General features: G+C 34.8%; 1 protein-coding gene across 13 annotated transcripts in view; it reads right to left on the bottom strand.

Moving 5' to 3' along the window:
* LOC123523940 (uncharacterized) overlaps positions 1-26,451 on the bottom strand; it is a 91,786-nt gene extending 65,335 nt beyond the window's left edge. For 3 of the 13 annotated variants that reach the window (XM_053539389.1, XM_053539390.1, XM_053539391.1), the window contains exons 1-10: positions 26,133-26,447; positions 18,464-18,529; positions 17,189-17,350; positions 16,453-16,654; positions 11,896-12,608; positions 10,417-10,547; positions 9,972-10,094; positions 8,519-8,641; positions 7,668-7,781; positions 73-186 (exon numbers count right to left, since the gene is read on the bottom strand). In XM_053539389.1, coding sequence (XP_053395364.1) covers positions 73-186; positions 7,668-7,781; positions 8,519-8,641; positions 9,972-10,094; positions 10,417-10,547; positions 11,896-12,095 — 805 coding nt within the window. In that variant the 5' untranslated portion in view covers positions 12,096-12,608; positions 16,453-16,654; positions 17,189-17,350; positions 18,464-18,529; positions 26,133-26,447. Of the gene's footprint in view, positions 1-72; positions 187-7,667; positions 7,782-8,518; positions 8,642-9,971; positions 10,095-10,416; positions 10,548-11,895; positions 12,609-16,452; positions 16,655-17,188; positions 17,351-18,463; positions 18,530-20,633; positions 20,801-26,132 lie in introns of those variants that run through there. The other 10 variants (XM_053539386.1, XM_053539384.1, XM_053539383.1 and 7 more) reach the window with 9 other exon arrangements.
* Between the last annotated feature and the right edge of the window lie 586 nt (positions 26,452-27,037).

Genomic DNA, 27,037 nt, shown 5'->3' on the forward strand with positions numbered 1-27,037 from the left:
TATCAACCAATTTGTTAGAAAAAATAAACATTTTACAGTGTAGTAAATCTGTTTGAAAACAGTTTTCATTACCTATTTCACAACTATCGCCTTCAAATCCCGACTGACAGGTACAGTTATAGAAATTTACATAATCATTACAGGTTCCGGCGTTCTGACATGGAGTGCTATCACATTCGTCAATGTCTGTGGAAAAATAGACACAAAAACAAATAAGGGAAAATATGCTGAATACACTTAATTCGAACAATCAAATGTAAGCGTTCAATATCTGTGAAATGATGAACGAAACTAACAAATTGGGCGAAAAATAAATCAATTAGCTGATGCGAATAATCTTTCTCGAGTAGTCGAATTATTTCACCAGCGTTTGTAAGACCTTTCTAGACTTTGATGATAAATGTGTTATGCTTTTAGAAATGTACTACTTAATACTACACCGTTTTTAGATTTGGTTAATAGTTTCACTTAGATATGCAAGAATAAAAACATTAAAAGTGTCGTAGTTCTGACATGGAGTGCTGTCACATTCCTCAATGCTTTTCAAATGATAAAGAAAACAGACAAATTAACTTGTCAATATACTACGGTCATGTAATAATTGTAAATAATCATTTGCAAGTAGCCAAATAGTTTATAGAAGAAACAAGTAAGGGCATAGCACTTTCCGCTTTTTGTTTAAAAACATTTCACATGACTCATTTCGCAATTCCCGCCTTCATATCCCAGTTCACAGGAACAGTTATAAAAGTTAACATAATCTCTATAAGATCCAATTTTCTGTCACTTCCTGTATTTTGCGAAGAAAGCAAAAGATTTCAAGTGATATTTTGAAGCGGATCATAAAGTCCAGTAGATGTCTTCAGGCGGTCTTCCTTAAATTCTTCCAGGGCTTCGCTTCCTATTTGTTTTTCACGTTCCGTATCGCTTAACATCTCTTCTCCATCTACCTCGCCTGATGTTTTATGTTTATAAGTGGAAAATATTTTGCATGCTGCATCAGTTACTGAGTAAACAACAATCAAATCGGTTGAAGCGACATCTAGAACATATTAAAAACCAGAAACAGCCTGCTACTGTTCAGAATACTCAGTTTCAAATGTAGCAAGTTTTGTTGGTAATAACCGTGTTTGTATACAGCTACTTTCCACAAGGGGTACACTTTCTTGAATCACTTGTATTCTAATATAGATACACAGTAACTATCTTACATTTGTCTTCAACCTGTGCTGGCGATGTTGGTGTAACGTAAGAATAACTGCAACGTTTCTTTGTATCCTGCATGGATTTATATGGCCTTGGGATCGCGATTTGTCGCTTACAGTTTATGCATTTGGGTGATGTATACAAACCATGTCTATCAAATAGTTGTAAAATGTGTTACAAAATTTATCAAAAAGAGGTTACAATGCGGAAATCGTACATTACGTGTTTGGTGTTTGACACCTCTACATTAAGTGGCTTCGCTTTGCTTTTTGATGGTGCTTGACTATTAAAGTTTAAGTCTTTTGCTTTTCTACTAAATTCTACAAAAAAAGGACGGAGGAAATGAAATCTTGTCTTGCAGCTTCTTTAGCCGTGCCCTTAAAAGTTAGACATTGGTGCTCTGACTTCAGACAAGTTGTTTAGTACATTAGTGTACTTATAACTTAAACTGACACTATTTTAATGTTTTACTTTATATCATCTGGTATTTAGTCACTTATTGGTAGAGCCTTTCTCAGCGGGGAGTGATTTTATTTGCACTGTCTTGTATAACCTTTTGAAAATAGGGTAAGAGCGAGGTTGACATGCCCTAAACGCGTTTAAATTTCCAGTTACGTTTATATAAGTTACTGACCGTTCAAATGCGGTGCCCCTATTTTCAACTTGTTTTCTGTCCGTCTCGTACTTTGAGTTGCGTATGTTGTCTTTGTTGTTGGTGTTTCTTTCCTCTTTCTCCTCGCTAACCCACATCGCCACATGCCACCCCTCCCCCCTTGCATTTCCGCTCCGTTGCATGTGCACCCCCTCTCCTTTTACTATGAGTGAGGTATTGTGCCCACCATGATTTTGGCCGCCGGCCGTCCTTAAGCGGTGCCCGACTGCGTGCGTGTCTTGGGCGGTGCCCAGCTGTGTTTTTTTTTCTTTTTCTTACTTGTCTGTTCGTTCATCTGTATATGTTACTTGTGTATGCATTTTTGTTTTGTACGTGCGTACCTGCATTGCTGTGGTTTACGGTACTTTCCCTGTTGAATATTCATCCTTGCTCAACTTCTCCCTTACACCCGACCGTTTTATCTACCTTTTACATCCCCCCCCCCCCCCCCCCCCCCCCCCCCCCCCCCACCCCCATTTTTCTGTATTTTTCAGATAATCAAAATGTACTTCTTGATAATTTTTAAGCAACCCGTCTACAATATATTTCCGTCTTTTTGATGTGGGCATACTTTGCGATACTTGGCTTTATAGCTGTGTTTTGGGTGCGTGTTCTGTACTTCCGGGAAATCTACCCTTACTTTTTGCCTTTGCCAGAAATGTATATAGAGCATAGAACTATTTACGCTATTCAGCATGTGAAGTGATGCACCTGGGTTTTGTTTGGGATTTCACTCAGTAAGTCTAGATTTATGGCCCTTGACTAAATCAAAAATATGCATAAAGGCCTTAAAATTTGTGTCGCATGTTGACCTAGAGCCATGTAACATTAAAGAATTGTTATTAAGCAGTTGCACCTGGAGGTTTATTCGGGATTCCACTCCTTGTCTTTGACTTAGTCAAAAACATGCATAAAGAGCCTAAACATTTTTGTCGCGTATTCTCAAAAAGTATTTGAAAGTGTCATGACACCAGAATATTCAGCATATCAAACTGTGCACCAGGGTATGTTTTTTCTCCACAAGACCAGAGTTATGACTCTTGACTAAGTCAAAAGTATGCATTTAGAGCATAAAGGATTTTGTCGCGCGTTTTTCAATAAGTATTGGACCTGAAGTCATGAGACTAAATGGGAATGTTTACAGCATATTTTGTTCTGTACCTGGAGTTGTGTTCGGACTTACCATCAACTCCTCCTACCCCTTCCCATAAATCTATTCTTTTAGTTTCAATAAACTGGTGCTTATTGACGACGTTTTGTTGTATCCCCCTCAATGTACCCCCTCCTGACTCGTAAATCAATGCAACGTACAATTTTGAAATTTTGTCTGTGCATAGAAGAGTATGATGTTTTCACAATTTCAAAGAAAATCAAATTATGCTATCATATAAACTTGATCATTTTCTAGCTTCAGCTCATCTTTAGAAAGTCATAAAAACACTAAAACAACAATATGAAGCAAAATGACAACCAAAGCATAAAAATGGCGTTGTCATGCCTGATCGTACAAAAACAATTCTACACTTACATACTTATAAAATGTATATATTCATTTTCTAAAAAAGCATACTTCTTGTGTATTTTTGTGACGTTTTAAAAACGGGCTTTTATAGCAAATTAAAGAAAAATGTATTTTTGTAGGTATAATGCATGCTTTTCGTTGTTAAAATGTCTGCAGAATCCCAAGGGATTGGTTGGTATCCAAACTAGGGCATGGGTACCAATGTTTCCTGAGGGATTCTGAAGATGTTACAATACTTAGTCAAACCGAGTCTGTTCATATGTTGCTTGGTTGCCTTCTGCGCTTTCAAACGATCTTTTTACAGATTTCATTAGAGGTTTTATTTACCTTTGCCTGAAGTATACATAATTCTTTTTTCGAGTCAAAAACACTCCAAACATGTTGAAAATCTAGAACTGAAAGTTGGCGAAACGAGCATAAGACCATCAAAAACTGTTCGAAACCTTGGTGCTACGTTTGATTCAAACATGCACATGAACCATCATGTTAATTCTGTGACTCGAACATGCTACGGCCGAATACGACACATTGGTCATATTCGACCATATTTGACAACTGAAGCCACCAAAACCCTTATAAACTCGCTTGTAACCTCATGATTAGATTACTGCAATGCTCTTTTGTATGGCGTGCCAAAATCAACAACGAGCAAACTGCAAAATGTCCAAAACACAGCTGCACGTCTTATTACGAAAACAACCCGTTTTGAACATATAACACCAATCCTTAAAGATCTTCATTGGCTTCAAATACAAGACAGAATCAAATACAAAATTCTCATTCAAACATTCAAGGCCTTGCATGGACAGTCGCCGGTGTATATGAGAGACTTACTAGAGGTGTACGTGCCAACTAGAAATCTGAGGTCAGCAAGTGCAGCAACAACCCTTGTGCCACAAAGTCGACTGGTTACCTACGGGGATAGAAGTTTCAGAGTTGCCGCCGCAAAACTGTGGAACTCTCTCCCTGACAATCTCAGAAAAGATTCATCACTTAATTCATTCAAAAGAGCTCTCAAAACACACCTTTTTCTACAACACATAGATACCAACTGTGACTGTTCTACCCATAATAAGTATGCCATCGTTATTTTTGTGATACAGAACTACGGCAAGTCATTCGTCGCTGACGAAGATCTCTTAACTGTACAATTCATCATGTAATTAACTAAATTGACAATTCATCTTTTATTTCATCATGTCACATTTTAAGTGTTATGACGTTCTATGTGTGTGTTTTTTGCAAGACTTGAGTTTCACTTGAAGTCTGTGGTATTTCTATCTAATACAGTATATGATGGCACCATTAACCGGGGGGTTGAACCTCTATATGCAGCCCGTCTGGGCGTACCAGGTGCTTAAAGCACTGGTATTGGCAATAGGGGTAAATCGGCCTCAAGGGAAGGGGTGCGGTCATGGCTGTTTGTTACAATAAGGCTGTAAATGTTATCATTGTTCATTGATGATATTGTTGTAATAACTATTATTTTTATTATGTACAACGCCATTGAATATATCATTTATGAAAAAGGCGTTTAATCAAATTGTTCAGTTTCAGTTTTGTGATTGCATATGTCATGTTTTGTTATTTTCCTACATATCTGCGATATGTCACATGTTTAATGGTAAAGCGCCTTTGAACGCATATTCCATATGAAAAGGGCGCTCAACAAATCTGGTATAATAATAATATCAATCCTACGATTTGATAACTCTAGGTAAAATACTTTTTCAGATGAGGGACGGACAAACAGACAGATGTACGGATAAGGGCAAATCGAAGTTTACTCCCTTACATCCCCAGTCGCCCTTTTCTGCATGCAAATAAACAATTAAAAAAGATAATAGGTACAGTTTTGTAAGGGTAGATTTCTCGGAAGCATAGTGCACTAAAAACACAGCCTTATAGTCACGCATTTGCAAAGTGGGCCCACAAGAAGAACACACTTTTGGGCATAAAAAAGTTATTTGAGCAAAAACGATAGTCCTAGCAAATTACTTTGGGGAAAATGTAGGCAACACTGCTAAAACGTTGTATGCTTTGACGCTAAGCAATTTTAAATTCCTTCAAAAAACAGTGCGAAAAAATCGCAAAACACAAGTATAAACGCTGTCTATAAATTTTCATTTGGGTTTAAAATGCAAATACGAGGTTGTTTAAAGGTAGTCAATTATATTTTACGACATTTTTCATTTTTAGTATAAAACAAAAGGACCCGTGTTATAGAGTTAGAAAGGGGAGCGGTGGGCTGGTGGTTAAGGTGTCCACCGCTCAACCCGGTGGTCTTTGGTACGATTCACACTGGGGTCACGAGCATGACTGCTCATATGACACTAGTACTGGTTTTTCCAGAAGCGGACTCGAGAGTGGTTCAAATAAGCCTAAAGCTTTCATCACAATCGAGCTAAAATAAATTATTATAAACTAAACTAACTAAAAATGTTCACGTTTTACTTCATTCTATGAAACTTTGTAATTATTCCCCTGAAAATATTAGAAAAGTGTACTATTGCTTTTGCTTTCAATATGATTTCTAAATTTAAATATTCATCTGATCAATATTGGAATATTTCAACAATCGGAACCAACAGGCAAGCTCTGAAGTAGTGAGTAGCTTCGGAATTCATTTGTTTCCAAACTATCCCGGTTGCGCAACCAAGATAGGTGAAAGGAGGTAATATTAGTTTTTCAAAGTTACATTTATAATGAATTTTGGCTAAGTATATATTTGTTAATGTAAATTAGGTCAGGTATGTTCATTGAATTTAAACAAGTGCTAAACTAAATCTGTGTTAGGACAATCAAATTTTGAAAACACTTGAAACGGTGAAATTTTAACATGTTTTAAGCAGTCACTGAGCACACATAAGTGTAAATGCTTTCGACCAAATCCATTCTTTGGTCATAATCTGATTGACCACCTTTAAAGTAACCTACATACTTTCATACTAAATGTGCACTACTAAACCACAACATACTTTTTTAATATGATTCTGTTTTCATATTACGTGTGTCTTTATTTAATAAATGAGCTTAATAATAATAGGCCGATTTAAATTCGATGCGTATCAAGTAATGCATTCAGAAAGACTTGTGCTCAAGAAGGCGGAAGTATGAAAACTGATATTAATGATATTCACACGGTAATAACCATTTTAAATGGCTTGTTTTTGTAAAAACTATTAAATACACTTTGCTTCCTCGTAAGGTATGTATCAAGTTTCTTCAAAACCGTTATTTAAATATCCAAGCTTGTTAAGATTAATAAATATCCAATTTTGGTTATAAGAGAAATTGGTTTAATATGTCAGATAACTGGTAAATTCATTTTGATATAAAAGGATATTGCATGAGCTTTTTTTCATATTGAATTTATTAAACGAGTTTGATAAAATGAGGTATAATAAATTCAACGCGGAAAGACACAAACGTACAATTCTTTTAGTAACATGTAAGCTTTTCCTGCTGAAACATCAACATTTCTTTTTTCTTTACCTATTTTAGATCAAGTAAATTCGTCAAAGGTCTCCTATCCTTAAAACGGCGCTGCGTCAACGCTATATTACACTAGTGTAATAATAAAAAATGTATGTAATGGCTTTATTTTATTCCAATGACGTCAAACATGTGATAAAGACCATTACTGAAAATCCATACATCAAGTATGACTTTGACAAGAATATTGTATATATTAGGAACTGAAATGCTTTGAACTCAATCCCCATTATGACTTGACAGAGAAAAAGAACGTGTAAGTGGGATAGTTCTTGCAAAACAAAATAATACTTTTTTCTCTACAGCCGGGCATGAACGGGAGTTCAAGGTAATTCACATGCTGTTAATACAAGATTTTTATTTTTGAAATGGTGTGCAAGAGCTGAATATTTATTTTTGCGCAGAATCTGCGCCTTGTTTCTTCCATAAAACCTCTTTTTCGTAGTTGCCATCTTGTTCATTGTATATTTTTTGATGTATTAGTTAACAACTAAAAACGCATTAACACTCTAACATCTCCTCTACAGAGCCACCAATGTGCTTACTCGCTTACTGTCCCTGTGTCAATTGGTATGTTTTAGTTAATTTCTCAAACATATAACGCATTCCAACATATTTGTACTCAAAATAACTGTTCGTACTAAAATTAACTCATACGAAAATTGTGCTCCTGTTCACCGAAATTTTATGTGCAAATATACTCCCTTACATTTAAATATTTATGTTTTCACGGTAATTATAATCTTTTCTTTTTTAGTAAGACTTTGTCTTATTTTTAGTTAAATGTAATACCCTGTCCGCAGTCTGCACCTTCATACCCAGGTGGACATGTACAGTTGAAGAAGTTAATATAATCGTTACAAGTCCCACTGTTCTGGCATGGGCTACTTTCACACTCGTCAATGTCTGTAAATTATGTTAAAGAAAATAATTATTTGTCTTACTTTGGTAATTAATACTGCATGCAATGGTCAGTCCGTTTTAACATTGAAATCTGACAATATGTTTTATTTAACAACAAGAAGGTAAACATGTATATATTTTTTTTTCAGAGAAAATATCTAAATTGTTCTTGAATTAAGTGCCTACACATCAAAACTTGACTCTTGCGAAAAGACTTTTACCTAAAATACATACTGCATACATTTTTTAATCTAAAGGAATCCAGACATAAAGTACATAAATCATTCATCAAAGTTAAGCAATTTTTCCAAACAAAATGTTTTATTTGTGGTCATGTATAGGTTATTAAAACACTTATACTTAAAGAAATCGGGCAAGACTGGAAAAAGATATTTTTATATATTTCCTCTAAAGACTTATATGTTTCCTTGATAAACATTAGCATTACTTATAACACAGTACCAGACTAATCAAGATGAATGGCGGGTGATATATGGGTTAAGTGAAAACTATTTCAGTTTTAACGGTGGCAAGTAAACTCACAACGTTTAGACATAAATCACAGGCGATTAAGTTTTTCCTTTCAAGTCGTGGTGCACAACATTAATTTACCCGAATTAGCAATCTCTTAATTGGTACTCGTGTGTTCTTCTTCAAGATTAACAAGGCGGACAAGGCGGAATAATCGACTCAAACGGGCGTATATAAAAATCAGTTTTATTTATTATCTGTCTATATACCTAGGCACGATAACCCTGCGCCACTGAAACCATCCCTGCAGACACATGTAAAGTTTCCCATAGTATTTGTACAGTTAGCATCCGCATCACAGTCATCACTTCCATCAGCGCATTCATCTATGTCTACATTTAGAAATGTATTAATGTAGCTCTCATTAATTATTTCATACCAAATTAAGGCATTATTAATTCGAACATTCTCTTATCTCAATTTAACTTGACTGTTAAAACATATATTAAATGATAGAGATAGTATAAAATCTATAAGAAGATACTTTTGAAGCATAGATCGCAATCAAACAAAAAAAACGGCAGAGTCTGGTAATAAATAGTGCAACATTCATCACACCCACTAGTACCGGCTTGAGCGGAATTATATTATTGCACATGTAAAACTGAATGAAATACATGATCATAAGGGACCAGAAAATATGACAACACTGAGTTCAAGTACTTACAGCTTCCAAACGGCACTTCAAGTCTGATATTTTGACAGTTAATAAAACCTCTAGGAAAATACTTTTGACAAATAGAACAAAGCTAAGCAAATAAGTAAATATTAGTAGTTAAAAACAGGATACAATTAAATTACTATGTATCATATGAGATTCTCAACTATTTACCCAAACAGCAATGTGTGTAACAAATCTGGGTTACACAATTTTAAAGTCATCATTATAAGAAACACATTTATACATTGTCCCGTTATGGCCATTGCAGCATATCTTAAGCTCGAAACTACGAAGGAAGATACTACGACGTTGACAAGTCGAAATAACTAAACTGCGATAGTCAAATGCGGAAACCATGATGACAGAAACACGAAATTACAATGATGAAAAGTTGAAAGAACGATACTACGATGATGAAAAATTGTTGTTCTTGCATCATCGTAGTGTCGACTTTTCACTATCTTGGATTTCCTTGTTTCTGCTTTTCAACATCGTTGTTTCGTTATTTTTACTTTTCAGCATTGTAGTTTATACCTTTCGCCATCGCATTTTCGACCTTTTGCCATCGTACATTCAACTTTTCACAACCCTAGTATCGTGTTCCTGTTACAAATGCACAAAGGATTCAAAACAATGGATATTTAAACATGTTGAGAAAGAGTAACAAAGTACCTTCATCTTCAGACGACATGATTACGATCTAACTCGTGTAATGGTAAACAGACATGTGCGTACGGGCGAACTACGATGTCAAATAGTCCAATCTACCGTGGTGAAAAGTCAAAAGTACGATGGTGATAAGCAGAAAACAACCAAACCATGATTATGAAAAGTCGTGAGTACCATGATGAAGTAGGAAATTTCGACTTTTCAGCGTCGTAGTTTCGTCATCGTGGTTTTGACTGTTCACCATTGTAGCTTTGTTGACTTTTCAACATTGTAGTAGCTTACAAATGCTATATGCAAAGATGGCCCTAACGGTATATCGTACAATTATTTACCGGTGCATATTTTCCCACTACCAGTGTAGCCCTCATTACAAGTACAGATAAAACTCCTTTGAGTGTTTGTACATTCTGCCTTCTCATCGCAGTCATCGATACCTTCTGTACATTCGTCTATATCTGTTTTAAAATAGGAACCAGGAAAGCCATACCATTGCATTAATTTAAAACCATAACAAGTATTTTTGTTCAATTGTTCCTGGAACTTTAATCAGTTCACAAATGATAGTCATTTTACATTGTTTGTCGATAAAACATCTGGTTCATTCGTTAACGGAATGACTTGTATCTATATTCATGCAGTAAAGTAAATTTGATTATAAATTAGTTTTCTTTAGATAACATGCTGAAACTCTTTTTTTTTTCAAAAGTCATTACAAACTAGGAAACAAAATAAAATTCATACAAAAAACAGCATATGATAATAAATATACATATTTACCAAAATTGTAGCCGAGGTTGTACCCAATCCCATTATCTGTTTTCAAGCCATACAGAAGAACAGAAAATGTGACATTGTCAGATGGATGTCGTAGATAATGATTTCTAGTTGGAATGTCTGATACTATAACCCTGTAAAATAAATGTGGAATCAAAATTCCCACAAAAACTGGTCACCAGTGCTATAATATTGAAACGTTCACATCATGCTGCAGAATAATAATGTACATAAAGTTACTGCATCATGGATATCCCCATCGCTGTGTAATTTGAGCATAAACATAAGACATGTAAGCCCTGTCTCAATTTGGATACTCTACTACATCTATTAACTGGGCATTAGCTTACAATGAGAAACCCGCTTATATGAAAAACCTTTCATTAAACCTTTTAAATTTATGGGCATAATTCTGAGAAAAGTATGAATCGTGCCCTTTTGACGTCACCTCACTATGCCTTTGTGGAATTTGGGGTATTCATTCAAGCAGTTGCCGAGAAACATGCTCATGTCAAAAATGGTAGTGATTATAACAAGATATAAGCCAGAGGTATAACACCCTCCCTGCGAGGTCATCTTATAATGTGGAGTCTGAAAACATTCAGTCAGTAGCCGAGCTAAAAACGACCTTACCTTAATAATACAAAGTTTGAAATCCATAGATATTTTTAGTCAGTAATATCTTGCTTTAACTTTCTTAAACTGCATTTTACTTCATTTGGTGTGTCTCTAGTCACGTTTGATCAATGATTCAATGGAATTTCACCGTTACTATTTTTGAAAGAAGAAAATATACATAAGGAAATGAAACTGAGAAAAACTGGTATGACTGAAACATAAGGTTGAACCTGTAAATTGGATAAAAACAAGGGAGAAATTTCAGTAGAACACGCACAGCCACGTTCCAAGAGCGCAGCCTCCCCAAACAGTATATGTACGGATATGCAAATTATTGATATTTACACACAAATACACAGAAAACGGATAATTTAAAAGGACAAAAAGGTGAAATAAAGACAGTGATTCTTCGCGTTAAAACAGTCAGTGGCAATAACACTACCGGTGAGGTTAAACCCACCAAACGTCATGTATTGCTATGATTTGGGTCGGCAATAATTTTCCCGCTTTGAGTGTATGCATGCATTAAATACACATTTTTAATTAAACCTATGTTAGACCTAACCCTTACCTTTTATAATCAGTATACTGTATACTCAATACATCCAACAGGGGCGAATTAATGTTGGCGCTAAGATTTGCTTTGGACGCTTTAGATGTAAAACGCTGATCCGCTGAATCAATGAAAATAAAATTTACAAGAACAAGAAGCATAGTACTATTCTAACCGTTTTTCAAGAAGGCTTCAGTATCGACCTAGTACAAGCGGAATCGAACAGGAAACACAAGGAACGATGGCCTTACCCTAACAGACTGAATGGTTATATACATTATGCATCAAAATTACATTTACATGATATTTACCTGTAATTGCCATATGGTTCTGGCGCTATCAAAATCGTTGAGCTGATAGAGGATGTTAAATTTTGTCCGTTAAGCTCTAATTCAGTGACGTGGTCGTTTTGAATCACTATAGCTATCTTCATTGTTAATCCTTTATCAGAAACAGGATACGAGAACACATAATTATTGCTGAAGTGTTTATCTGAGGGAACAGATGTCATGAATGGATCACCATCGCTGTTATCAAAGTTCTGACCAACACCATACTGTACTACCGTAACAGGTTGGTCAGTAGTAACTACCGTTACTGTACTACCAAGCTGTAATTCATACAGTCCGCTAAAACTAATAGTCTGTGACGGAGAACTTCCGTATATAAAGTACTGAAAGCTCACACTGGTGTCTTTAGTTTGTGCCAAAATTCGAATGATGGAACCTGCCCTTGGTAATATGGGTGGTATGATGAAAGTTTGTCCCCAAAATCTTAAAGGTATAGGTGAGTCATATAATGCATCGCAAGCACTGATATGTGCTGGTACATTTGAACATTGGTTCCTACTACAACATTAACAGGCTTGTCACTAGTGACTCGAGCGCCAGTTGAATCACCTGTTGTCGATAACGTATAACTTTCCAGGCTTGCAAGCGTCGCTGTATAAGTAGTCTGGTCGAAGTCGTAAATGTTAACATTTGTATTGTCTTCAATACTTGTGACAATAAGGTAGTTAGAAGTGCTGTAATAGAATGTGAATTGCAAATCTTGCCTTTGAAAATGTCATAAACATAAAAATCATAAAACTTATTACAAAGTGTCCCTTGAGGCAAATCTTTGCTTATCATCAATATCTATACCTTTTTAATGACACTGAAACTTGACACTTGACACAGCTGTTAAAAGTTTTGTTGTGCTTGCTTTCTAATAAATTCGCTATTTCAAAAGATGGTATGTATGTTTCCTTTTACACGATGTTATATTTTAAATTGAATAATGTTTCATTGTTTTATTTAAATTACAACAAAAAATATAGTATTCTTTAGGGTTCTGTCTTTTAATTGAACCTTATTACTTAATGTTATTGGAACGGTCATTTAACAAAGAATCCTGAAGGCCATTTCACTAAACTTGTCTCCGCAGGAAGGTATCTACTAGTGATTCGAAATATTCGGAAACGACCCGAAATAGCCACGTTTTTGGAAGTCGGAAAAGTTGGGTTTCTTGCAAAGAATACGATATCCCATCATTTTTATTGGCAATTTAAAGGTAACAAAAAAAAACAATGTTGAAAATTTTCATTTTTTCCAAAAAAAAGGTTCGGATACACGCATGAAATCGTAACTAATATGACTGCTAGTGTAAAATAATCAAAGATTATTTTATTTGTTTTAAGTTGTTATATAAGGTTAGACAGTACTAACCAGCTCTGACATAATTTTGACCAGTACGCATTCTGTCAAGTTGATATATGATGCATTTATGTTATTGTTTATTATATCAAACCCACGCGTTTTATACGTCAAATTGTCAGACAGTGCATATAACTGATGTTAGAGAATTGCTATATATTGCTGTTTTAGATATCTCGAGAGTCAGAAGGGCTTAGGACAGTCCGGCTGGACTGAGACCTAGGAAATGGGTCTCATAGATATTAAGATTAAGTTAGGTTTTAGATATGACACTTGTTAAGATCAGGCGTAAGAAATTATATACAAAGTGAATCACCAAAGTTATGTACGAAATATTCTACTGTGTAAATAAACATCAAAAATGTACAGACTCGTGTTGTGTTACGTTACACTTTAAAGCGTCTGGATATATGTAGCGGTATTTGATATGAAAGTCAAATTTCGAGTTGTCGTATTGATATTTAAATATGCAACGAAAAAATTGAAATCTTAAGTTCCAACAAATTATATTTCATCGAATAATTGCGCATTTTTTTAAATTTTCATTCACAATGAAACGGAAGTTCAGGAGATTTCTCAGATTAAAGGATGAAAGTAAGCAAAGATTACAATCAACCTTTCTATAATCCACTGTAGAAATAATGCCAAAAATGGATTGTAAAAGCAAAACATGAAAACGTGACAATCCATCAACTGGCAGCATACTGGAAAAATGGCTGATATAATAGTTAAGAAAAGATAATGTTTTGCAAAGGAAACTACTTTTAAAACACATTTTACAAGACACCGAACCCACATGCATTTTCTCTATACACAGCGATATTCCCAATGTCAGAAAGAATGATTTTACCAATTCCCAGTCGCTAACATTTTAGTTTAGTTTGCTTGCTGATGTACATCAGTTTCGTTGCTTTGTCCAACTTTTTTTGTACAACTAAGAAATGTTAATATATTATTGTGTTATACAAACTTCTGGAAAGATGAAAACGTCCTGGTGTAGAATCGTGTTCTATTAAGAAGGCTATCTCTATTTTAGTACTTTTTATCTCCTATTTAGGACTTTATAACTCCTAATAGTTTTTTAGAATTTACTAAGTAGGACTTCATTATCTCTAATTAGGTGTTTGCAACGCCTAATTATCACTTTCTTTATAATTCCAAACCAGAAGTTTAACAAGAGGGCCATTGTAACCCTAAGTCGCTCATCCGGCCTTAACTGATTTAACGTGAATAAATGTGTGAGACAATAAATAAAAACTTAAAACTATGGTGGCTGATTTAGGACATTTCGTTATATATTTTGTTGCAACCAAGTTTTATTCTGATCCATACAATACTTTTATTGCTCGTTAATAGTTTCGACACTTAAAAAAATTTAAAACTTCGTTATGAGCACATTTCGCACCAACGCGAAAAAACGAAAACATCTTATTCATCTTAGCACGCACGACAGCATGCCAATAGAATTCTTTCTCCGAGTGCAAAATACAAAGAGCTTATTCTGATCCGTACAATGTTTTGTTGTGGTGTGTTGACAGTTTTGGCGCTTTGAAACTTGAAATATTTCGTTTTGGTGCTTTAGCACGAACGCTAGGACGGCAGGACGAAAGGTGCTACATGAACTGTGCGCACAACAACGTTACACAACAAACTGTCCTAAATCAGCTACCATGTAAAGCATGTCAAGTGCTAACCTGTTAACTAATTAAGGAGAATATCTTTCATGAAACTACAGATAAACTTTGATGAAGATACTTTATACGGTTCCCGAGAACAAGAAGAAGTCGTTTAATGACCTTCTTTCTTTAGATCTATACGTTCTTGTGAAAGGCCAAGTGTCCCCATTTCAAAGGACTTGGGAGCAGCCGTAGACCAAGTTTGATGAAAATCCATCAAGCAGTACATGACATTAAAGGTATTTCTATTTATAGTTCTAGGGGCCCGAGGGCCTTAATTTGAAATAAAATGGGAGTGGACCATACAATAATGCTACAGACCGAGTCTGATGAAGATTCATGAAGCAGTTCATTAGAAGTCGTTCCATGTTTTAGCGTCTTTAGCTAAAGCGGCCCCAAAAAGGTACCAGGTGCCCCCATTTGTACAATTTTCTAGAGAACATTATAATAATGCTATAGAGCTAGTAAGTTTGAAGAACCTAATTAGGAGTCATAAGTCCTAATTCTGAGTTGCTAAGTCTTAATTCGGAGTTTCTTAGTCCTAACTAGAAGCTAATGAAAAAAGATCTAATAAGGATTTATAAAAATTCTAATAAGGAGTTAGGAGTTTTCAAAGCCTACTTCGGAGTTATTTACTCGTATTAAGGAGTTTTTACGTCCTTATGAGGCTTTCTAATCTCGGATAATTAGGAGATCTGTGGTTTATAGAACATTATGATTCGGCGCCAGGGCGCATGAATGGAACTTGAGGATATGAAAAAGAGAGTTATGTTATGTCAGTTAAAGTTAACTTCGGTCAAATCTGCATGGAGCAATTTAATTTTTGATGAAAAGAAAACCCCGAGAAATTACTCTTCCATTTTAGTTTGATTTTTAGTTTGATATTATTTCATAGGAAACATTGACTCTTTAATTTGAATGTCTATATTGATTGCACTAAATCTATAAAAAAAAAACAACAACACATGTTTATGATTTCGTTATTATATATGTCCAAATCTAAACGATTTCAGTGAGTTTTACCTATTCCGAAGAAAAAAGCCTTGACATTATAGACAGTTTATAGTTTTTGTTTGCTAATTCAACAATGATGTTGCTTGATGATACATGAAAACTGACATCTATTTTTTAGCGCAGTGTGGATTTGATTTTAGTGTTTGAGGAGAATTACGAATAAAGCTGTAACAGACGAATGATGGATAGACAGTAAGACAGACTGATAGGCTTAAATGACAAAATCAATATGTCCCTCCACAAAGAGAAAATCACAGTTAACTAAATACCGCTTAGACAATTCATGTACGTTTACGAGCAGTATTTCGCCAAATTGAATCAGATTTTTGTTTCATCGGTTGAATATCAGTCAATCCATATTGTCAGACTGGGATACAAACACAATCAAATTTTGTTTTGATTACTAGTAAATTAATCAAATTGAATATGATAAAAACTTGAGTGTGCTGTCCGTTTATTAATGAATATGTAATAGTTAGTTTACCCAGGATATGCTAATATCCTATATTCTTTGGAAGCCACCTTTGTTGGAAGCGCTGTATAACTTGCTGGGGCGTTTTCCACATACGACACGATATATACCGCTACATCAATATTTGTACTTATTTCTATTACTTTCTTCTGTTTTCCAGTGACTTTCTGGTGAACAGAACTGCCATCTAGAGACACTTCCAATACATTTACTCCTGAAACAATACAGTCAACCTCGAAGTAATTCAAATTATTAAGATCTGAGATATGTCATGGAAGTTAGATAAAAACTTGGGAAATCATTTGACATTCAACGAGCTGCAGCTTCCATCTCCGTGAGGTTTTCTTGACTTGACAAGTATCAAATGTTAAAATGTGTACAATGAATAAATTTGATTTAAAAAAAAATTAAATTCCATACATTAGACAGCGTTAATAAATGTACGGAACGCCTAAATTGATATTGGTGACTTTTTACTTTAGAGTTTTTACTAAATAAATATTTAGTAATTACGAAATAAGATTTCGATTTAATGACATAAAAAGGAATCTTACTTTGTTTTAAAATGAAATATTATTTCTTGAAAACGAAATATTACTTTGTAAATCGAAATACATTTCACATTGATGAAATCAATATTACATATTCACGAAATAAACTGATTTCGTAAGTATTAATGTGACCTCAAGAATAAACATTTGAAATATTCAACTATATACGAAAAAAATCGGCGGAAATATTAACCAACCTGCATTGACAGTGTAGTTGCCAATTAGTGTTACGGTGGCTGTATCATGTTTCTGGACAACTACTTGTCCCTCCTCGGTGCTTGCTATATATATCACACATTGCCAGCCGGAATCTACGTACAGCGGAGGAACGGTCACCACAAAATGCTGGCCTTTTGTGTCTACCAACAGTTTAAAATAACAAAATGAAATATCACATACATGTACAAAGAAAAGAAAGCACTTCCTGCACTGGTGTGAAAATATTATCTATTCGTGTTTAAAAAGCCGCAGCTAACAGATAAAATTATGACTAAATTTAAATATATTAGCACATCGGCAGTTTCCTTTTGTCTTTATATCAATAATTGTCAGGTTATCCAGTATTACTATCATGATTATTATTATTATTATTATTATCATTACTATTATACCACATTTATATAGTACTCTTCTATGTGCATATGCATGTTCAAAATTACTTAACAGAATGCACGTTAAAACGATTACGAATTGAAAAGAAACAAAATAAAACTGCCTTATTAGATTAACAAAACATGAGCTTAACAATATATATACATTACCACAGACACGACAAACACATTCTCATATCAAATGTTACATGATAGGATAAAACACTGTTCTATGCTTTCATAAAAAGTGATGTATAGGTTAGTTTGCAAATGTAGTACATGTACAAGAAACATATGGCAACCATAGATTTATACATTATGTAGCTCTTTGGACCCAGTACTGATCACTGAGATACACTGTAGGCATCGGCAATTCAGCTCCAACCTACACAGTTTGATAGTGAACATTTAGATGTGACTAGATCCATGAATTTGCCTTGTCTGTAAGTTCGAGGCGATATAATAGTGTTTAGTAGCCAGTAGTGTTGAACGCTGCAGGTTGATCATATAGCACGATTTTGGTCAAGAGACCTGAGGATGTCATTCTGTATTTTTATCAAAGCCGACTGAGCTGAATGAAACTGTCTGCGAACTGCAGTCCCTTATCATGAAGCCTTTTTAAATGCAGCTCCAGACATTTTCTAAGATTTTTAAATGAATGGGAGGACAGACACACACCGTTAGTTATTGCCAATATCAGGGTCGAGGAGAGGTTGTATTCTTGTACTCTAATACTCATTTGCTGCTTACCTTATACCAGTGGTGTATTTATGTCGTGGTACAACAATATGCGTTGGACCACAAAAATAGAACAAACTAGACTGTGACATCGTCTGATTACAAACATTACTGACTGCGCTCAACAAATTGTAACTTACTTACCAGTGGCACTGATATCTCTACAAACAGACAGCAACAGCAAGACGGTGCATGGAAATATACCCATGGCTGTAAAAAGAAAAGAAAAGAAAAGTTGTGTTGATATTCAATTTACTCAAGTCTACGACTTAACTGACTTCGTTTCGAAATTATTATTGAAATTTGGTTTAGAATATTATACGTAAATATCTAACTAATCTTTTCTTGTCTATTGTCATTATTACTATTGCCAAAAAACAATAGTACCAAGAAGAATATCCTGCTGATATTTTTACTGATAAATCCAATCCAGTTCGACATCCGCTTTGTAAATTACAGTGCCAGAAACCAACCAAAACCTTACAGTTGGACTAATAATTAAAAAAAAAGTTACGGACCTACTTAAATCTGAAAACAAGGTCGTTCCGCTCAGTTATTTGAAACTGAAGCCCTTACTTCTGTTCCTTTGGGTGCAGCTTCAATATGGTCTTTTATATCTACACAAAATTTTCGTTTTGTGGTTTAAAGTTGTAAATACAACAAAAATAATTGTATATACCTAAAACAACCACGATATTTCAGCAAGTCGGCTGAACATCTATGTGTATTTCTATTTGTACTTGAATATTTACCATCAGAGCATTAATAAAGTTAGTTAGTTTGTTTGTTCTTTGGTTTAACGCCGTTTTTCAACAGTATCTCAATTATGTAATGGGGCAGTTAACCTAACAAGTGTTCCTGGTTTTCTGTTCAGTATAAACCTGTTCTCCGCGAGTAATCCCACGTTCTGACATGAATCAGCGGTAGGACGAATGATTGAGAAAAAAATGGATTTTTTTCAAGTCGACACGGAGAATTTCGCTCGTCAGGGTCGAACTGCGACCCGCGATCCGTATCTGCGCCTTCCCTATTGAGCTAAGCGGGGGGCTTTTTTATGAGTTATTTGTGGATGTTCGGATGATTATTTTTCTTTTTAAACATCGATTTTTTCAAAAGTTGAGAATTGTAGCGTCAGTGACTGCTTTTATGGTTTTTTGACTTATGCAAGTTCATAATGTGTAAAGGAAAATCAGAGCTTGGATGGCATTTTGGAAATGGACTAAAGTTTGCGATGTAGAGCTTAATGTAATTATCTTACAGTTATATATAATGTTTTCTGTAATATTGTCAAACCTAAAGCATAGGCCATTGTTGTTGTCTAATGAGTAAAGACAATTTAAAGCTGGTTTGATGGCAAGAAAGACGCAAATGCGTTGGAAGTTTAGACAACGCGAAGCAAACTACCAACGTGAAACTGGACATTGATAAACAAAGGAGAAATGTCCAACTCATTCAGAACTCCATAAGGAAACACGGGTATTTATTAGTGTACGCACCTGCAATGGCTGAGCCTTGTGTACAAATAAATACAATCATGAAAACTTAGATTAACAAAAGACTGAAATGGAAACGGCGGGGACCGCCTTGAAAGGTAAGTGGCAAAACCACACTGGGGGTAAAATAGTTATGGCGTTGAGGTCTCATCTTGAACCTCGGATCTACTATTATAACACATGGAAATACTTTTATTTTTTTCTCAAGTCGTTGCAACATAGAACACCACTAGAAATGAGCAGCAGAAAGGGGAATAAATATCAATCTTCATATTTATGTGGTGTGAAGGTGGGTAGGGTGGGGGGGGGGGGGGGGGGGGGGGGGGGTTTTAAGAGAGGTTAGAAGTGGTCAATCATATATGACAATTTTTAGTTTTCATATTTTTTTTAAATCATTCAATAGAATTAGATCCCTACTGGAAATGTATAGTTTATTACTTTTCGTGAAATTAGGTAATTACCTAGTATTCAGTATTTTAAAAAAGTGGATTATTTCGTTAGATTTCAATATAATTAATAAGCAAGTTTTAAAACGGCGTCTAGCTTCGGAATTCATCTGTTTTCAATCTACTATGATCTTGGTTGCTGCACATCTGAGAAAGGCTAATGGGGGTAGATCTAATAATAATGTTATAAACTTGCATTTCTAATAAATTTTGGCACAATATATACTTTTCAATGCACATTTATGACGAATTCAATACATTAGTCGTCATTTAGTGCTTATAGTCATATCACTGTTAAGACAATAACGACTTGTCAAAGATTAGCCACAATTCATTACACTGGAAATAAATGAATTCCGACGAAATAATACTTACGCAGATTATTGTGAAGCTGTTATCTAACTAAAACAAGTGCGTACCACTGAAACTGTGCCACCGGTGTTCCGCAATGATTGACGTGAACATATAAAAAGATATCTCCAATAAACACAGCGGAAAAGTCGGAATGAAAATAACTTTTATCATTATGTTAGAAAATTGATTTGATTATAAACCTGTTGGAATATATTTAATAAAATCCCTGTAGTCAAGACAGACTTTGAATTGACAAAAGATTATTCTGAATAAGATCAAAATTAAAATTTAGTTAAACACTTCGTAACTTCCTGGTCTACAGCACAATTATTCTAAATGGGATTTTTGACATTTTTTGCAGGAACGACAGGATGTATAGCTAAAGAAATAAAAGATTGCAAACATTGTTGAAGAGTATCAGTTTTTATCTGTTATTCACTACATCGTACCTTATAGAACAAACAAGTACTTTTCAGGATATGAAATATATGGGTGTATTAAACAAGAGCTGTCCGTAAGACATCGCGCCCCACTATTCGGCGATTTGACAGTAATATGAATATATGTCTCAATAAGGGAGGAAGATACACCAAGGGGCATAATTCTGTCAAGAACACAAATTAGAGTTATTGTGATTGTTACCTCGCATGCAGATGATGATGGTAAAGATATATTTTGAGTTTCAAGTCATTATCTTATATAGTACCAAAGTTATGTCCAGAAAGCAAAGATTGCCAAAAAGTATTAAGTATGAAATGGGCAAAATTCTGTCAAAAATACAGTTAGAGTTATGGGGATTGTAACCACAAATGCAAATGATGATTATAAAGAATTATTTTTAATTTCAAGTCATTATCGTTTACAGTACCAAAACATTTAACATGAAAATGATTCAAAGTATAACAACTTTGTGACCTTGACCTTGGGTATAATGGGCCCACCCCTTGCATATACTTTGTTTGTATGCTGGACAATGTTTATTTGAACTTACAATTAGATATAAGCAATAGTAACAAAGATATGACAGAAAAACAAAGAATGCCGAATAACTTTAACCTTAAAAATAACCTAAGTATAACACCTTGGTGACCTTGACATTGGGTATAATGGGCCCAGCCCATGCACATACTTTGTTTGTATGCAGGACAATGTTTATGTGAAGTTACAGTAAGATATAAGCAATAGTAACGAAGATATGACAGTAAATCAAAGGTTGCCGAAAAACTTTAACCTTAAAAATAACCTAAGTATAACACCTTGGTGACCTTGACCTTAGGTATAATGTCCCAGCCCCTGCATATAGTTTGTATGCTGGACAGTGTTTATGTGAAGTTACAGTAAGATATAAGCAATAGAAACAAAGATATGACAGAAGAACAAAGGTTGCCGAAAGACTTTAACCAAGAAAGGTCACGCCGACTCCGACGCCGACACTGATGCCGACGCCGGGGCGAGTAGAATAACCCCCCTATTCTCCGAATAGTGGAGCTAAAAATGCTTCAATGCTTAAGGGGTGTGCAGGTGCTCTGGGTTGTATTGTTAGACAGTATAATCCGTTGGAAGGCTCCTGTGGAAATAGCTTGTAAAACGTTATAAAGGCAGGGTTCAACTCGGAGTGATCTCCCGTAAACGATTTACAAACAACTCGTCCCCGGACAACTTTGTCCTCATTTTGGTCATTTGGTATCCCTTAACGATTTCAAAAATTGTCATTTCGCACCCCCTCCCACCACCACCACCATCACCACACATTCTTTTTAGTCTTATTTTTTGTCAAAGTTTCCTAGATTATGATTAATATAATTATTCTGTGAAATATGTGTTTTGTAAAATATGTTCTGCACACACGAAAAAAAATATGAAAAATTTACTTTAAAAACTACATTTTGATTTGCTTTATAAGTACCCGATCGTATGTAAAAGTGCATAGTGCATGCACGTTTCGTAGTTTAAAGTGTGCATTGACTAATGTGGTCGTGTATCTTTCTAAAGATACCTCTTGTTGCTTTTGAAACGCTTACATTAAGGGAACATATAAAAAAAATTACACTGGCTAATAAGTATGTTATATAATATGTAATCCTTTATTCATATCTGACCTTGATCTGGAGGTTCAAACATGTTCTTGACCTTAATGGAAAAACGGTTTGGTATCTCTGTATTGTAAATTGAAATGTAACTTACGCAAATTTAAACAAATCTGATATAACGTTGTGGAAGGTATGAATCTGATAGTGGTATAAAGAGCGGCGGGCAGACAGATGAACTTATTTATTAAAAAATAGGATTTCACAACTCATGAGCAGGAACGTCCTTTTCGAAAAGATAACAGATTTTTTTTTTAAACAAAACCAGTAAACTGTTCCATTAAAAGTATTATCCAAATATTTCTATATTTTGACAATTTCAAGAACAGTAACTCTCATATATGAATACCGTTTAATTTTACACCAAACCTGATTACTTTCTCCGACATACTTTTTCAACTGGTTGTTTTGTCTGTCTTGTATTGTCTGTTGCGTATGTTTTCTTGTTTGTTGTAAGCGTTTTTACTCCGCCTCACTCCCCCTATTGCCTCTCCTTTCCCCTTTCATTTACGCTACTTTTTGCATCCCTCCCCCTTACTTTTAGTAATTTTTCGTGGCTCCCCTTGTTTTGGCAGCCGAATCCTAAGACGGTACTTGATTGCTTTTTCCTACTTGTGTGGGTGCGTTTGTATGCTTGTGAGTCTATAACGGTGCCCTTCTGTTTTCTTATGTGTTGTTTGTTCGTTTTTCTATGTTATTCAGTTGACCGTCGTTGTGTGTTTATCTTTGGTACATGAGTGACTGCGCTATTTTGGTTTACGTTGTAGTGCGACTGTTTTTAAAGAACATGGCATTCCCTCGTATATTCGTTCTTATTCAACTTTTCCCTTCCGGTTTTCCCCCCACCCGCCCCCGACCCCATTTCGCCCCTTACCATTTCCTTCCCCTCCATCAATATTTAGCATAAATTAATATGTACTTGTTGGATATTTGAAGCAACCCATCTGAAATATTTTCCATTACAGCTTCTTTTTGTTGTGGGCCTACAATGCAAATGCGTGGCTCTGGGGTTGTGTTTTTGGTGCTCTGTGCTTCCAAGAAATCTACCCTTACCTATTATTTTTTGCATGACATTATGGGACATTTGCATTACATGTATAAGTATATGGTATTTTTGAATACCAACACCTTTAATAGTTCAGGGCAAGGGACATAACAATCTATCAAAAAGGAGGATGAGCAGGGTTTTGTTCTACATCTAAAATTCTAAAACTCTTCTACAAGTTCACGGTTTGAGCTTGTTTTCTCTCTTATAACCTCCACTAATGTAACTATAGCCCGTACATAATGTGCCGATAGTTTTTAAGATGACGATGATAATTATTTGATTCAGTTCAGGGATATAAACTAGCTATCTTTATTTAGGGAGCCAGACTGTCAAAAGTAAATGTTTAACATTAGGTATATGGGCATTTTATCAAACAATCTAGGGGCCTGGCCCAAAATCTAGGGGTCATGGGCTACTGGGCACCTGCATATTTATATCCATGCAGTATATTTTTTCAAAAGATTTCATCTTTAAAGATATGTCACAGTAGTGTTCTTCTAGACACATTGTCGCCAGTAGATATGGATATATACTAAAGTTCTGTTCAATTATTGAGTAGAGTACCATTGAATATTTCCCACTTCTTTCAAATCGTTGTAAATAGACATGTTTTACATCATCTTGAATAAACTGAAAGAAAATATTTTACCCTAAATGCAAAATCGATTCATATTATATTCTCCAGCAAAATTAATTTACATGTATTTGATTTTTTTCATGAAATATGATAGAAAACATACGCTTAAATGTACAAGTTTTTGGTTTACAGTAACTAACCTTCATTGAATTATATTAATTTTCACTGACAGAAATATTTTCTTGGAAGGGTTGCCAGGTCACTTAAGATGGTAGCCCGTCTTGAGACTTGATTCCACGATGGAATTATTATTATTATTATTATACCAGATTTATATAGCGCTCTTTTCATGATCAATTTCACGTTCAAGGCGCTTTACTTGTTCCAATGCAGCCACACAGGGCGCATAATTCATCCTCTAGTACAGACACAGAGCGATCTGCCCCGAGGGGGCAGAGTGAGACAAAGCCCCCACGACAGAGAGATCCGAATCAGATACAGGCTTGTCCGGCTAACTTAGCCTAGCTCGTTGCGAATAGACAGCCTGGTTCTTTACGTGCTCGTGTATAGCACTGATACACGCAAGGATTGCCTGGGTTCCTGACCAGTACACCTCTAGCTGGGTGGGAAACACTGAAAAACGTTTCTGAAAATTCCCGTGTAGCTGCTGGGGATCGAACCCCCGACCTCAGGATTGGAAGGCCAGTGCGCAAACCACTGAGCTATCCGTCCACCGGAATAAAGCTGAGAAGACCCCAGGGAAAATATATTCATAGCTATGTTTTCCATGTGGAAATTAAAAGTAATTTATATGACTGGAGATGTGTTGAACGTGTTCACATTAATAATATGTTAATGTGATGAACGTTTTTTTTTTGTTTGTTTTTTGTTGTTGTTTTTTTTACTTTGGATCTTGTTTTATTTGTGACACGGCGATCCCGAAATTCTCTAATATTTATCGTTTATTTTCAGAATGTTTCTTACTTATTTAAAACTGTCCGTCAACTGTCCAACACACGTGATAACTAGACGGACAAGCTGTTTTGTTACATGCGTTGTCGAATTTTTAATTAAAATTTATAATAAAACGGTGCTTTCCTTATTTGCAAATGAGCAAAAAAATCCAAAATCGTCATTCTCGGAAAGAAAGGTTGTGACAAGTTTTGAAGAAAAAAAAGCCTGAAAGATATTAGTAACGGGATACTGTAAATGCTTTATAGCATGTTCCAAATCATGTTCAAAAGGAAGCAACGGACTTTGTAGAACAGGCAATATTAAATGATTATTTTTCAACATTTGTCTATCAACGAGGCTTAAACAACACGTGTTACAAAAAAATGAGTATATTTTATATTCAGGCATTTGCTATGCTAATGTTAAAAACATTTCACAAAAACTGTTTCATTTTAGTATGAAAGTTATATATTGTATAAAGCTTAATATGGCTATAAAATTTCATTTATTATGTTTTGCAATATTTATTTCACTATTTCGTAATTACAATAAAAGACATTAAAAAAACTCTGTACATTTCCGCCATTCTCCGTACAAAATCAGATTGTTCTCGAATTTGGATGTACGGTGCGGGGATGAGGAACAACCAAACAAATCCCTTATATGTCTTTATGTATTTGTTCTTTCTTCTATCGATTTACTTTATGGAATATATAATTCATTTACCTTTAAGCGCAGCTAATAAGGAAATAACTGACAAATAATTATAATAATTTCAAAAGAAATCGACGAAAATACCGTTAATAACAAGAATGTATAAAAATGTTAATGCAGAAGTTTGCATTTCCACTTACTTCAGTTCCACCATCTACCGAAGCACATGAAACATTGCATCTCTGAAGTGCACCGTACGCAGCAAATATAAAATATAATCCGAACGTGTTTACTGTTTGTTTTTTTGTTTTTTCGTGCGTGTGTGTATGGAAAATAAACTTAAAACATCGTGGCAAAGTTAATGAGCACTGCAACTGAATCTTCTCACAACTGTTATGTGAAACGAACGAAATTACTTAAATGTGAGCTAAAACGTGAATATCAATTTGATAATAATAAGTGTTTTTAAAAAAATCCTTTTTTGGAATGAATACACATTTTTTATTACGATCATTATTTCTGATTATTTTGATCATTATCTCACCAAAAATTGGAATGAAACATAATAGTGTATATCCATGTAATGAGAAACCTTTTATTAACAATACGGGGATTTTAAATTGTTGGATTTAAATCTTGAATTGAGGTAAACACTTCCTTGTCTACGACTTCATTTTGAAAATAAATCTCGTGTGTATTCATTTTGAGAAACAAATCTAGGTCAAAAGTGTACTTTTAAAAATATTTTGTTAACGAAATAAATTCTTTAAAACTTGCGATACAAGTGCAAGAGTAGTGAAAAAGAATTATTTTCATCATGACAAGAGCTTTCCGTGTCTATTCGCAGCTTCTAAGTTTAATAATGACCATAACTGGACAAGACTTGCGTATCTGAGTTAGGCCTACATTATTACAAAATATAAATTTTATTAAGTAAAACTTCAACTAAATAAAAGTCAAACAAGGGCAATAATTTGAATAAATTTCAAGCAAGAGTTCTCTCACCTCTGTTACTTGAGAATGTAATTACGATTGGTGAGATAAATTTATGTCTTATGTGAAGTTTCAGTCAGATATGTGAAATTCTTACCGAGATAAAGATTGA

Source organism: Mercenaria mercenaria, chromosome 3 (assembly GCF_021730395.1).
Source record: "Mercenaria mercenaria strain notata chromosome 3, MADL_Memer_1, whole genome shotgun sequence".
NCBI lineage: Eukaryota > Metazoa > Mollusca > Bivalvia > Venerida > Veneridae > Mercenaria > Mercenaria mercenaria.